Here is a 13,700-nt window from a genome sequence, read left to right as displayed (position 1 = left end):
ATAGACATATCCTCAGACCAACCTGATAAAGGAAATACCCACCTGAAACACCCTTCTCAGGTGCTTCTAGGCTGTATCAAGCTGACAGTGCTAAGCAGGACACCTAGAATCAGTATATGGGGAGAATTCTTGACTCCTGATGCCTAGCTCTTATTTCTTGTACAGACAGTGATCAAAGACAGTCTTTGCTTGGCTACCAGGAAACTCAGACTTAAGTTTTACTCTATTAAATAGACTTTTATTTTCAGAAAAATTGTAGGCCCTGGAAGAATTAGGCTGGAAAAACAAACAGCTTCCATACACTTTACCCAGCTCCCAGCATCCTCCTCATCTGTATCACCAGTGATTGTTATGTTTATGACAGACATTGAACATATGTAGATATAACAGTCTTATTAAATAAGAAACAGAACCAAATGCAGAGTTAATAGCCCAAGAGGTCAGAGCAGTAGCTAAGAGATGATACTAAAAAAACCTTTCTTACCCTTCACTCCTGCTGTTGTACTTCCCCTCAGAAAGAGACCTACTTCCTGTGTATCTGTCTTTTTATTGACTTTCTGTTCCGCCTTCTCATTGGTTGTAAACCCAACCACATGACCTCCTCATCACTGCCTGTCTATACAGACCTCCAGGTCTTCTATGGTTGGTATTGAGATTAAAGGCGTGTGTCTCCATGATGGTGGTGTCCTTGAACACACAGAGATCTGTCTGTCACGTGACAGGGATTAAAGGTGTGTGCCACCACCTCCTGGCTACTGCTATGGCTTGCTATTAGCTCTGACACCCAGGCAACTTTATTTATTAACATACAATTAAAATCACATTTCAGTACAAATGAAATATCACCATAAACATATACTATGACCTTCCCTAGAGTCTATAGTTTACAGGGACATTTGGCATTGGCATTGTGTGTTCTGTCAGGTTGTGTGTGTGTGTGTGTTTACATGTCCGTGTGTGTGTGTGTGTACATGTGAATGTGTGTGACTGTGGACATCAGAGGTCAAAGGTAGATGTCTTCCTCAATTACTTGTTTGACACCTTCTTGTGAATTTATTTGTGTATTTTATGTATATAGATGCTTTGTCTGCATGTACATCTGCATACCAGAAAGAGGGCTTTGGATCTCATGAGCTTAGAGTTATAAATGGTTGTGAGCCACCACCATGTGGGTGCTGAGAATTGAACTCAGGACCTTTGGGAGAGCAACCTGTGCTCTTCCTTAACCACTGAGCCAACTCTCCAGCCCCAACTTGACACCTTCTTTTTCAGACAAAGACTCCCACTGAACTTGGAACTCATTGCTCTGTGAATCGAGCCCTAGGGGTCGACTTGTGTCCCCCCACCCCAGCTCTCTTATAGCCACACACCACCATGGCTGACTTTTATGTGGGTGCTGGGACCACACTGGCCCTCATGCTTGTGTGGCAAGCAGCTTACCTAGTGAGTCATCCTTCCCAGCCCTGTTCTATGAGTTCTGACACAAGAATAATGGCAGGTGTCCACCATCCCAGTCATAAACCTGGAGAAGTCTGTTGAACTGTTGGGCTCTCCAATGGGCTGTCCCGGTGGTTTTCTTATCCACGGTGAGATGTTGAGGGTGGGCTTGCTCTCTCAGGTACCCCGGGGAAAGTTGGCATTTCCCTCCCTGAGTCCTTGGACACACCCTGTAACTTACTCCTATTTCCCCAAGCCTGTGGCATCATTTTCATGTTTAGCTGAGACACTTGTGATCAGAACTTTCCTTCCCTTGGTCCCACCTGCAGGATGGTTTTAGGGAAGCGCTGTAGTTTTTGTCTCGGGGTGTTTTAGTTTTTCCCAAGGCCATGAGAGAGATCTGTGACATGATAACACAAGTTACATCTTAGGGCATGGATATCGCAGGTTCTCTGGTTATTAGATCTCTGGAGAGATCCTGCTGATAAGTTCCTGTGAGGGCATTGTTAGATTTCTGAAAGCAAAGATTTAGCCTGAGGCAGACAGTCTCTTTCTCTTTATATTAAAATGGGGATTGTCCTAGCTTTTTCTGGCTTGGTTGTGATGTTCTGGGAAGTCCTGGGGGTGAAGCGTGGGCAGATACTTGCTGGTGTTACTGTGGCTCCTCCGTGCCTTAACATGCTTTCCATTTGCTTGGTGGAGTCTGGTGTTGGGTCACAGCCTCTCTGTTTCTGGTCTTCTCTGGAGCCAGAGCCTAGAGTCTGTGCTGGATTAGGCCTGGCAGATATGATAGTCCTCTGTCCTTCGAGTTGCCCTTGTGTTAAGTCAGAGGGCATCTGGTCCACTGTCTTGTCTCAGGTACTTAGATCTCTGGTTGTGAGGCCATCACGGTCGCATCTCCTGATGCCTGCCCATCACTGCGATGCTTACTTCCATCCCTGGTAACCCACCTGGACTGTTCTTTGAGCCTTTCTTCTTGGATCTCCTCTTCCTGGTTCTCTGCAGGCTCAGGGCTGCTGGAAACCAGCCTGAGACCAACTCTAGCCCCTCTGGCCTGTTGCTGTCTGAATTCTTGAGAGATGAGCCTCTTCCTCTCTGCTGTCTGATTGGCTGGTGGAACCTCGCATCTGATCTGGTGGAACCTCGCTGTGATATTCCCACATGAAGTGCTACAGAGGCCTTTGGAGGCAGTTGTATCATCCGTAGTCTGGATGTGCAAATGTCCATTCCCATGGCCTCTGAGAAGGACCACTGCTGCTTTTACAGAAACCCAGTAATTGCCTGCCTTCTCAGGCTCAGTGCTCCTTTGTGTTGGTCCCTAGCACCTAGCACTCTGGCCTCTGTAGTCACCTGAGGACCAGTTCTCTGAACTGATATCTGGAGCTTGTACTTCTATTTCCTCCTGCTCTCTGCCCTGAGACAGAGGGTGAACATTTTATCCTATGCTTTTACTATGCAGACTTAAAAAAAAAAAAATGATTGGCACATTGCAGCACCCCAGCCTGCCCTGTCCCCTCCTTATGTGTTGGTATTCAGCACCGGGCATGTTCTCCTTTCCTGGGCCAGTCTTCTCACTCCCCAGAGAGCAACCCCCTCTTCCAGCCACAGGTTTCCATTCTTTTTAGGGAACCCCCTCTTCATACCTGAAAAGGGAGACTCACTTTTTGGTAATGGGATTCTGCCCATTCATATGCAGCTCTGTGTCCACGTGCACAAATTTAATTTTGAGGATTTTTCCAGAACAATCTCTGCTCGTCTGTGTCAACAGAGCCGGTACTTGCGAATGAGAAAGGCATCCATGCACCTTTAAGCCCACAAGTTTTAGTCTTTTATTGAAAACAATATGTCACCATCCTTTCTTTTAAAATATTTGATAATGGGAAAGTGATTGGCAGTGGTGGGAAAAAGCATGGAAATTTTATGGAAAAAGAAGGATAATTAAATAAATCATTCATAATTTGACACAGCCACACAGCCAGGGTATTACATCAGTTTCTTGGTGTGCTTTTTTCCTACCTTCTCCTTGCTTTTGTGGGAAAACCTGGCCAGGGGATCAGGCCTGGGTTGTGCCATTATCCTGTGTGCAGCCCTGGGTTCAATGCCCCATTTGATAGAGATATGTAAGACAATGGCAGGAAAACACTAGCCAGTGTTAGGACGTACAGTGTCCAGTTTGTTTCTTCACTGACCCGTTCCATGTCTTGGCTTCTTTTTACCAGCTTCACTATTTGTAGTGTGTTAGTGTGCACTTCTTACATGGCAAAACCCTCAGCATTATTATGGATGCTTCCATTTGTAAATCAGTGTTTAAGAGTTAGAGGTTTGGGGGCTATGATCTATAGTTGTGCACTCACATTAACAGTCCTTTTACCTTGGGGGTTCAGGGGGTTCAGCTTCGTGGTAGAGGTGTTTGGTGAGCAGTCTTGAACCCAGCACCCAACTGACTGCATATAGGGGAAGTCGCTCTGTTGAGGTTGTTCACTAAGAGAGTACGTGGTCCTCGGTGTCTCCCGTTTTGTGCCCACATGATGTGGATACATTGCATTGACGTGTCATGTCATCAATGGCTGTAGCTGCAGGTCCATCTTGCTCCCTCTCTCTTGGAGTCTTCTCCTCCCTCCCTCTTCCTTCCTGCTCCCTTGTGCTGTAGTCCTGATCCTCCATTGCTGTCCTCCTCTTTGCATCCCTGCCCTCTGCTGTACCACTGTTCCTGGGTCTGCCGTTCCCTTACCCGTGGACATGATCACGTTGACTGCAGCCAGACTAGACACTTTGGGTAATGCTTTCTTTCCCTGTTCATAACACAGCATACCCCTCTTCCCTGGTGGAGACCTCATGCCGGCAGGATGTAGAGACCCAGGGCTGGCAGTTTCATGTTCTCTTTTGGCAATGGCTATCTGTGGTGGATAGCTTCAGTTGTCAACTTGACATAACCTAGAATTACCTGAGAAAAACTATCTAGAACAAATTAGCCTATGGACATGTCTAACAGGGATAGTTTTGGTTTTTCATTGATGAGGGAATAGCCAGCCCACTGTGGGTAGCATCACTCCTGAGGCAGGGGTTCCTTAATGATATGACAGAAGCAAGCAAGCATGCATGCAAGCGAGTAATCAGGCCTGCATGCCCTTTTTGTTTTGTTGCTGCTCTTGACTGTGGGTATGCTGTGATTAGCTGTTTCTAGCTCCCGCCACTGCGACTTCTCTGCTATCGTGGACTATATAACCTGGAATAGTAAGCCAAGAAAACCCTCTCTCCCCTTTCTTACTTTTTGTTAGGGTATTTTATCACAGCAACAGAAATGATGCTGGGAAAGTGTCTTTCCCCATCCAGACCACAGTGAGGTCTTCCTGGGCACAGACCTTGGCATGGATGAGCCCTGAGGAAATTCTTGTGCCTTCGAGGCTTGCTCATCAGGCTTAGGTGGACCCGGAGGTATAGTCCTTGGTTAATAGCAAGCTGGACAAAGGCTGTTTCCCATATGTGTATTTTCCCTCAGCTCCTCTCTTGCTTCTTTGATGTGTGTTCCTGCAAATACTTGCTAAGCCTAAGTGTGTTCTGGGGCAGGACTCTGGAGACTTAGCAAAGGCATCAGATAATCTGGAAGAGCTACAGTTAGCTGATGAGATGTGATAGCGGGGTCTCCAGGGAACTAGGAAAACCACCCAAGTGGTATGAGTGGATGGTCTGATGAGTTCAGCCTGACTGTCCTGGATGTGACTCTTTGAGTGAAAAATCAAGAAACTAGGTGTTTCTTCATTATGAGCTGATGGTGAAAAGATAGACTTGGGAACGTGTGCCTCTGTGTGACATTTAGGTGAATGCTGGATCACTGCTGTGAGTCCCCTGCCAAGTGAAGACTTGATCTTTGCCAATAGCTCTTCTCAGCCGTTGTTAGCCAGTGCTCCAGTTATCTGGGATGTGCTTACCTGCATCTCTGCACACACGTGTTGGTTCTTAGTCCAACAGTCCCATTGTTTCAATGGATTGTGTGTTAGTTTTTCCCATGACTTCCTGGACTCTGCCATGATAATCAGGAGATGGGAGTGCTGCCTTTCTCACACTACAGACCTTTATGCTTGCTGGGTATCATAGTTACTTTTGTTGTTGTTATGAGAAATACCCTACATGGTGGCAGAAGTAAGGAAGGGGTTATTTTGATTGACAGTGTAAGGATACAGCCTGCCACTATGGGGAAATATCACGGCAGTAGAAATTGGAGGCTGCTGGTCATATTGTTTCATAGTCAGAAAGCAAGAAGACAGATAGGAAGCGGGGGGCCACGCTATAAAACCTCAAGGCCCACTCCCAGTGGCCCCTTATTTCAGCAAGGTTCCATTTCTTAAGAGTTTCACAACCTGCGAGGCACCAAGTATCAAGTACATGGGACTGTGGGAAACTCTTCACGTTCATACCACAGAATTGACGGTGGTCATATAGAAATGAACCTTACCCACAGTTTCAGTAAGGGAAGCTACTCACTAGGAAAGAACTGTGGCGCTCTTTTCACCAGGTGTGGGGTAGAGAAGGGACACCACAGACTACCTGTCCAGTTCCCTCTAGAGTTTTCTAGCTGTGCTTGACATGGCCAAAGTCATGGTTACGTGGTTAAGATGATAGTGGAAAGTTACTCTAAGTAAAGCCCTGAATGCTGCCAGGGCTAGGCTCTCTTTTAAGGTGGAGATTGTGCCAAGCTTTTCCAGGGATTTCAGTGAGCCTGGACCACCCCAGTGAAGGCAAGATAATGAAATGAAGGGAGCCAAGGTGGGGAGATGGAGGTGTTGGACCCATGGCTTTGGGATGTCTGTTCATTTTTGTCGATGTGCTTCTGTTTCAACTGTCAGAAGGTAACTGATGGTCAGCCTTGAGTGTCCCACTGACCCAGACACCAGCTCTTGGTGACTGGTACCACTTTGTAATTAGTTAGTTATATATAACTCATCTCAGTTACTTTTCTCATTGCTATGAAAAAACAAACACAAAAACAAAAACAAAACCAACCTAATAAGGAAGCAACAGCAACATAAGGAAGCAAGCATTTATTTTGGCTTACAACTCAGGAGTACAGTCTGCCATGGTGTGGATGGCATGGGAAGGACACTGGGAAGGCAAGGACGCAGGACTGTGAGGTACCTGCTCACATTATATCCTTAGCTGGAAGCAGTGAGAGATGAATGCTGGTGCTCAGCTCACTTTCTTCCGTTTAACCATCTAGGACCCCAGCCCATGGAATGGCCAGTCTTCTCACCTAAATTCACCTGATCTAGACGATCCCTCACAGGCATGCCGGGAAGCTGACTGAATTTAGTTAATCTCTTCCAGGCGTGCCTGGAGCCTTGTCTCCTATGGGACTCCAGATCTGTCAAGTTGACAGTATTAACTGTCACCGGGTGCTATGTTGTTATGAGAAGGCTAGCCGCTTGCCCCAAGTGCCGTTTAAAATAAAGTTAAGTGGGTGAAATGAATAGAAAAGCAGTTCCTCATCACACTTGCCCCTGCTTGGGTGCCCAGCGATGCAGAGAATATCTCCTTCATGTAGGAGTTTGTGTTGGACAGCAGATCTCTAGAGTGACCTCTGGGGAACAGGCAAAGGAAATTATTCGGTGGAATTGTGCTATTTGAGTTCCTTGCCCACTGGGGCCAGCATGTTCAGATGACTTAATCAATCTGTCAAGCATTGCAGAATAACAAACTTACGTGTGTGAAGAGTCTACCATATGGTTCATGCCGGAACACAGTCTGCTCTTCCTTTGTTTTTGACTTTCTATAGTGGTGGCACTTAAATCAAAACAACCCTTTCTGTTCCTTCCTTTCCCCAGTGATGGACGTAACAGACATAATAAATGGAAAAGTAGATGATGAAGATAAACAACACTTCATTCCCTTCCAGCCGTAAGTATGAAATAATTCGGTCCTTAACCAGATACAACATGAAAACCCTGTAGTTAATAATTCACCACTAAGGTGATTTGTTAAGCCCAAGTCAGGATTCATTTATTTTACAATAATATGAAATCTGTTTAGTCACTGCTGTGGCACATGGAATCAGGGTCTGTGAGGACGATGGAATAAGGTTTGTGTATGGTCCCGAGAGCTGATGTTTCTTGTAGTCCCAGAATTACCTTATCAGTAGAAGAATTACAATTCTGCACTGAGAGTGTTTCTTTACATAATCGATTTATTCTTGTGGCAATTCACATTTTCAAAATACAATACTTTCAAATTCATCACAAGAGGTTGTAGCTTTTGAAAATAGAAACCAAACAAAGTAATGATGAATTCTTTTGTAAAGCAAGAAATAACACCTTAAAGCCTGTAATCAGGCTGCTGATTTGTCTGTCTTGGTTTTTTCTCAGATGAGCAGGTTTTGGCTTTTCCTTTTTTTTTTTTAGGCTTTGTCCACTTCTGACCTGAGGTCTTTAGAGAGGGAACCTGGGGGAAAGCACTTGGGGCCAATTTTCGAGATTATTCTTTGATTTGAAGCTAACACCTGTGGGCAGGGTGATTGAAGGGAGGATGGGTCTTGATCAGGGCCACTCCTGCCTCAAGGAGGAGGAAAGAGAACGGGGTGCTTCGGGTTGATTGCAGAGACAGCCTCCTCTGGGGCCTGACTTCCCAGGAGGGTAAGTGCTTGGGGTTAGGGTGACCTGCCCCGGGACTCTGCAGTTTCCCGTTTACTCTTTCCTTTTCCAGTGTGTTTCTATTCAAAGCCTTTTAGGATTAAGGTGAATTTCACTTTTGCAGGTTTACGTTGCTTTGGAGGTGCTGGCTGGGGGAGGCTGAGCTCTGGGAGGCTGGTGATAATGAGTGTCGGAAGGAGCCCTGTCCTTGGGAGGACAGGAGACATGGTATGGGCTTCTCTTGCCCCATGCACTCCTCATGATGGGCCATCCCCATTCCCTGCAGACTTGAGAATCACTTGTTTGAGATGGCTGCAGTGTGGCTTTTCTGTGCATTTTAAAAAAAAATACTTTTTCTCATGCAGTTCTATAGAAGATTTTGCATCTTGTTGCATGGAGAGTTGCATTAAAGTCAGAATTGTATAGCCTGAAGTTGGGCTCAAACCATGTGTTTCACCACATGCAATTGGAGGCAGAGGTCTCTGGTGGCTTAAATGCTTTCCATTTGCTTTTCTGTCTGGTCTGCTAACCACTAGCCCCATGTGGCTCTTCATATTAATTACAGCTTCATAGAATTAAAATGTAGCCCTTCAATCACATCGGTCTGTTTCAAGTGTTTATTGCCATGCAGGGCTGTTGTTGCCATATTAGATAGTGTCTTGGTTTCTTTTTCTGTGGCTGTGATAAAATACCCTACACAAGCAACTTAATGGGAAAAGGGTTTTTTTTAAACTCACTGTTCAAGGTTATAGTACACCATTGAAATGCATACTTATGCTTAGATCACCTTCTCTATTTTATACAGTTCAGGCTCCCTGCCAGGGAATGGTGCCACCCACAATGGGTGGGTCTCTCACCTCAGTTAAAGCTGTCAAGATGACTCCCGCCCCTCGTGCATGCCCAGAGTTCCATCTCTCAAGTGATTCTATGGTCTGTCAGGTTGACAATAAACATTAACCATTGCAGATGGTGTATAAGTGCCCATTTCCATCTCTGTAGACAGTTATAATGGGTAATCCCACTCATGGCAAGAGTATATAATAACATTCTATAGAACCCAGAAGCCCATCTCTGTAGACAGTGATAATGGATAATCTCACTCATGGCAAGAGTATATAGCAGCATTCTATAGAACCTGGAAGCTTCTTTAGCACACAAGGGAATATTCCCATCCTGGAACATGGCTGATACAGTCGTAATAAACAAAACATACCATTGTGAGATTTTAATACTCAAGTTACTTTTTTTCCTGTGAAAATTGACAGGGTTCCCTACTGTTCCCAAAGCTTCAATTTCATCAAGACCACAGGGTTTAGGAATACCCAATGGTCCTATTAAGTGATTTTCTTTATCACTTATTTGTTCCCTCCGAAGGTAAACAAGACAAAACAGCAAAAACATCAAAACGAAACCCCAAACAAAACACTAGCTTTGAGTATTATCGGAAAAGTCAGAGAAACGATTTATCAGGTTCTCCCTGGACCTTTAAGATCACCTGCATGTTGCCACCACGCTTTCCTGTCTGGTAATGGAAGGTTACTTTAAGTAGTACTAGGGCACACTCACCTGTTGTCAGCTGTGAGTCTTGCTTCTCTAGAGGACTATGGCTACACAGATTAATATCTGCAGTGATAAAAGAAAAAAGTAGCATGCTTCTAATAGCAAAATAAGCCTGGAAACTATTCTTTGGGAAATGTCATGCTAATGAGAACGTTTTTTGCTCCATTAAAATGGATTTATCGCCTCACAGGGTTGGTTTTAGGGAGGGAAACAGTGTGCATTCTCTTTCTCTCTCTCGTTCATCTCTTTTTAACTTGGTGAAATAAATTACAACAGCTTTCAGCTCCTTTGAGTTGCTTGGCTCAAGTGATGGATGACATAGTCCTTGTTCCTAGAATTGATTTTCAGCGTTCCGTACCTGATGTATGTTTTTGCACTCTTTTCCCATTGTGCTTGGTGGCACTGCACAGTATTTCTCATGGTGCGTGTTGCCTGTGCTCGCCACTCTCACATGCATGGGCTCATGGGCCTGAGAACACTGGTAGCCTGTATTTTGAGTGATGTCCAGGGTTCAGCATCCAGACACGGTGACCATTAATTCTTATTCTCCAGGGACTAGGTCACCTTCACATGTAGCTATTGGAGACTTTTGTGAACACACATTGAGGAACCAAAGGCAGGGCTTCTTATGTCATTAGGTTTGAAGGCTATCTGGGGGGAAAATAGAGGTTTTTTTGTTTTTGTTTTTTTTTTCATTTTCTTCTTCATAGCACCTGGCCCTTGCCCCAGACTAGTTCAGTCCTATCCAAGTGGCACATATGGCCCTCAGTGTTCTTTGGAATGCAAGGCCTCTCAGCCACCTTACTCTCAGACCAACCCTTTTAGACTGTCCATTAGCAATGGAGTGCAGCCCTGTCCATATGTTCCCTGGGAGTGGGGCGCCCTCCTTGACTGGACTTCTCTCCTGTGGTTCACCATTTTCCTGATCGATGCTTTCCCTGTCTCTCTTGTCACCTATCCTGCCCTTTGTCTTTCGTTGACTCATGACGACTCTCTCATACTCGGTGGTGATGCTCTTTTGTGTCCCCCTGTTACTGTGACCCACGGGTCTCTGTGCCCCTTTGTCTCCTGTGGTCTTGGTTGCCCCATGCCCTCCAGGCTCGCGTTGGACGACGCCATTCGACACAAGCCGCTGAACATGTCATCCCGTTTCTCACCCAGGGTGGCAGGGGAGAATGACTTCCTTCAAAGTGTCATAAACAAAGTCATTGCAGCCAAAGAAGTCAACCACAAGGGTCAAGGTATGTATCTCTGTTGTTTCTCCTGGGGGCATGTAGGGAATCTAGGGTTAGGCTTTCTTGGTGGAACTTTTGGGACTGGGTGATTGCTTGTTCCTACTGAATGGGCAGCCTGTGCAGGCTGTCTCACTGGTAGTCTTTGTTGGTTCCTGGGAGCCAGCTTCCCAGATGAGTGCAGGAGAGCATGGGGAATGGGATGTGGCTGGGACGATCTATGAAGAATCTAGGGCTGAGAAGCCGGGCAGCATGGGAAGCGGCTCCTGCCTTTGACTCCTCCTCTTTCCCATCATTCCCCTGTCCTCTCTTTTCTTATCCTTAACAAAATACTGAAAGGCTGAGGATGTAGCTCATTTGGTAGAGTGCCAACTGGGCATGCACAGGTTCTATCCCCAGCACCACATAAAATAGGCTTTAATGGTGCGTACCTGTAACCCTGGTAAGTGAGAGGCTAGGGTGATCAGAAATTCAAGGCCATCTTAGGCTATTCTCAACCTTGTGACAATAAGTCGAACTCAACAATTAAAATTAACCAAACCCAAATCTCACAATAACAACACAAAAAAAGCCATCAATGCAATTCCTGCACCAAACCCAAGGTCTCCCCCTCATTCAAGAACCCTTCCCTCTGGCATGGGTTCTTGTCTCCATGTTCTGTCACATTACTGCCAACAGTCTGTAATTGCCCCTCTGTCCCCTCAGGGAAGTGACTCCTTATTGTTTCTGTCATCCAAGTAGCCTCCTCACTCCTTCCTCCCACCCACCCCCACCCCCTTCCCCATTCTGCTTCTATCTTTTTAATATCACACTGACGTGTCCAAGCAGCGGACCTTCTGCTGGCAGAGCTAATGAATCAATCAGCTTTGGCTGGTGACAGTTGGCATTGGGCTGCCCAGGAGACCTGCCAAAAACCAACTGCTTATCAAGCCCCACCTCCTACATGGAGGAAAGTAAGTCACCTTCAGAAACTGGAGACTAGCCCTGCTTTTAACATTAGGGAAAACCTATGCATCATATTGGTCCTTGATCTGGTGCACCACACTGTACTCAGAGGAGCTCAATGAACAGCTGCCCTCCACCTCCAGCCGTCCAAATTAACCCTTTCCATTGTCCCAAACAGTGTTCATTGAGTCTGAAGAATGTTCTGGAAAAGGGAGGTCTTACAGATCCCTGTGGTGAGCCTTGGCTTTACCCCCGCTCTCTGGCCAACCCCACCTAGAATGTTCATGGATTATAGCCTTTGTACATGGAGCAAGTTTAAACTAAACCAGGCCCCACCCTAGATTACAGCTCTTGCCGTTTGCCCTGCCTGTATTTGCAAACCACAGGGAATCTGAGGTAGGAGCTGATGCAGGGCCTGGCTGCTCCCTTCCCCCTGGATCAGCAGCCTCTGCCCCCACTGGATCTCCAGTTCCTGTGGTAGCATTCTCACACAGTGTGTTTATTACAGAATCACAGAGGAGAAATCGAAACGGTGTTAGGCAAACATCTAAACAGCCAGGCTCGTGGGTCCTAGCCAGAATCTGTGAGCTGGACCGCAGTGGCATGGCCATCGGCTGGTACCTGGATGGGGCTAATAACGCTTTCTTTCTCCTCTCAACCCTGTGCTCCTTAGACGATCACCTGGAGGAGGCTTTCAGTTGGGGGATGGTGCCGAGCACCTTCTAAGGGTCATGCCCACAGCAGGCACTCCCTCTGAGAACCGCCTTCCTTCTCTTCTCCTCTCCCTAGTCCTGTGGTTTTGACCCCCATGTTGGTCTTCCCTACCCCCTTCCCATTGTTAGGCTCAGATCCTAGCCTCCAGTAGCCTCTCCTGACTCAGTATTTCCCCTTTAACTTCCTCCTGCAGCTGATAGGTTATTTTCACATCAGATCCTTGGCTCCCTTCTGAGCCCTCTGGACATCCTCAGAGCACCATTGTCCTCCATATGCAGATCTCTATGGTGGGCACGGGTCTCTAAGTTTCTGCCTGCCCTTGTCAGCCTTCTGCCATAAATGCCACCTTCTGATTTCTCCTAAACTGAGATAATTCAAAAGAACTGTTTATCCTTGGCACACATATGGAACACTCGCCATCCATCCCATAGTCTTACTCTTTGATTTCACAGGCCAGGTCTGTACCTAGACCGAGTCTGTGCCCCTGCGCTGGGTGCCTCTTACCTGGACGTTTGCCTGAAGATTTGCCTATTTGTAATGCTGCTCTGTGGATTAAAAGTTTCTTAGCTACTGACATTGTTTTTAGTAACACACTTGTGGTAAACATGACTTAGGCAATCTTTCTTTTTTTCAGGTTTGTGGGTAACCCTGAAATTACTTCCTGGAGACATACATCAGATTCGGAAGGAGTTTCCTCACTTGGTGGACAGGACCACAGCTGTGGCCCGCAAGACGGGGTTTCCAGAGATTATCATGCCAGGTAAGGTTAGCCTCCCTCAGGGCCTTTGTTCTCCCTGCAGAGGTTGCCCGCCAGGAGGGGTGATGTGTGCAGAGCACAGTGATGTGCAAGAGCTCTTGCTGAGAGAGTAAGATGAGCATGTGGTGAGTACTGTGTCAGGCTCAGGGTAGTTAATGACTAACTTTAGTGTTCAGGGGCTGAGACCATACACAGTGATGGGACACATACTTTGGCCCCTGGGCTCGCTGTAGGATTAGTTTCCCTCCAATGGCAAAGGTCACAGGTGGGGAGGCATGGACACCTTCCAAGCATGGGATTAGGTATTTGATCAAAGGAAGGAAGGAAGGCGGGTCAAACATCTGGGCCAGCGGCAGGTCAGAAGGATAATGCTTTCCTCGGGACCTGCTCGGGGTGTTCATTACCACGCTGATGAAGCTCAGGCTCAGTCATGTG

At 46.4% G+C, this 13,700-nt stretch overlaps 1 protein-coding gene across 2 annotated transcripts in view; it reads left to right on the top strand.

The window, feature by feature from the left end:
• Dock1 (dedicator of cytokinesis 1) overlaps positions 1–13,700 on the top strand; it is a 514,664-nt gene that overhangs the window by 77,196 nt on the left and 423,768 nt on the right. Inside the window, exons 11-13 of one of the 2 annotated variants that reach the window (XM_028868987.2) lie at positions 7,257–7,329; positions 10,716–10,858; positions 13,143–13,268. In XM_028868987.2, coding sequence (XP_028724820.1) covers positions 7,257–7,329; positions 10,716–10,858; positions 13,143–13,268 — 342 coding nt within the window. The remainder of the gene's footprint in view (positions 1–7,256; positions 7,330–10,715; positions 10,859–13,142; positions 13,269–13,700) is intronic. The other variant, XM_028868996.2, reaches the window with a different exon arrangement.

This window comes from Peromyscus leucopus, chromosome 1 (assembly GCF_004664715.2).
Source record: "Peromyscus leucopus breed LL Stock chromosome 1, UCI_PerLeu_2.1, whole genome shotgun sequence".
NCBI lineage: Eukaryota > Metazoa > Chordata > Mammalia > Rodentia > Cricetidae > Peromyscus > Peromyscus leucopus.
This window is presented reverse-complemented; position numbering and strand designations above follow the sequence as displayed.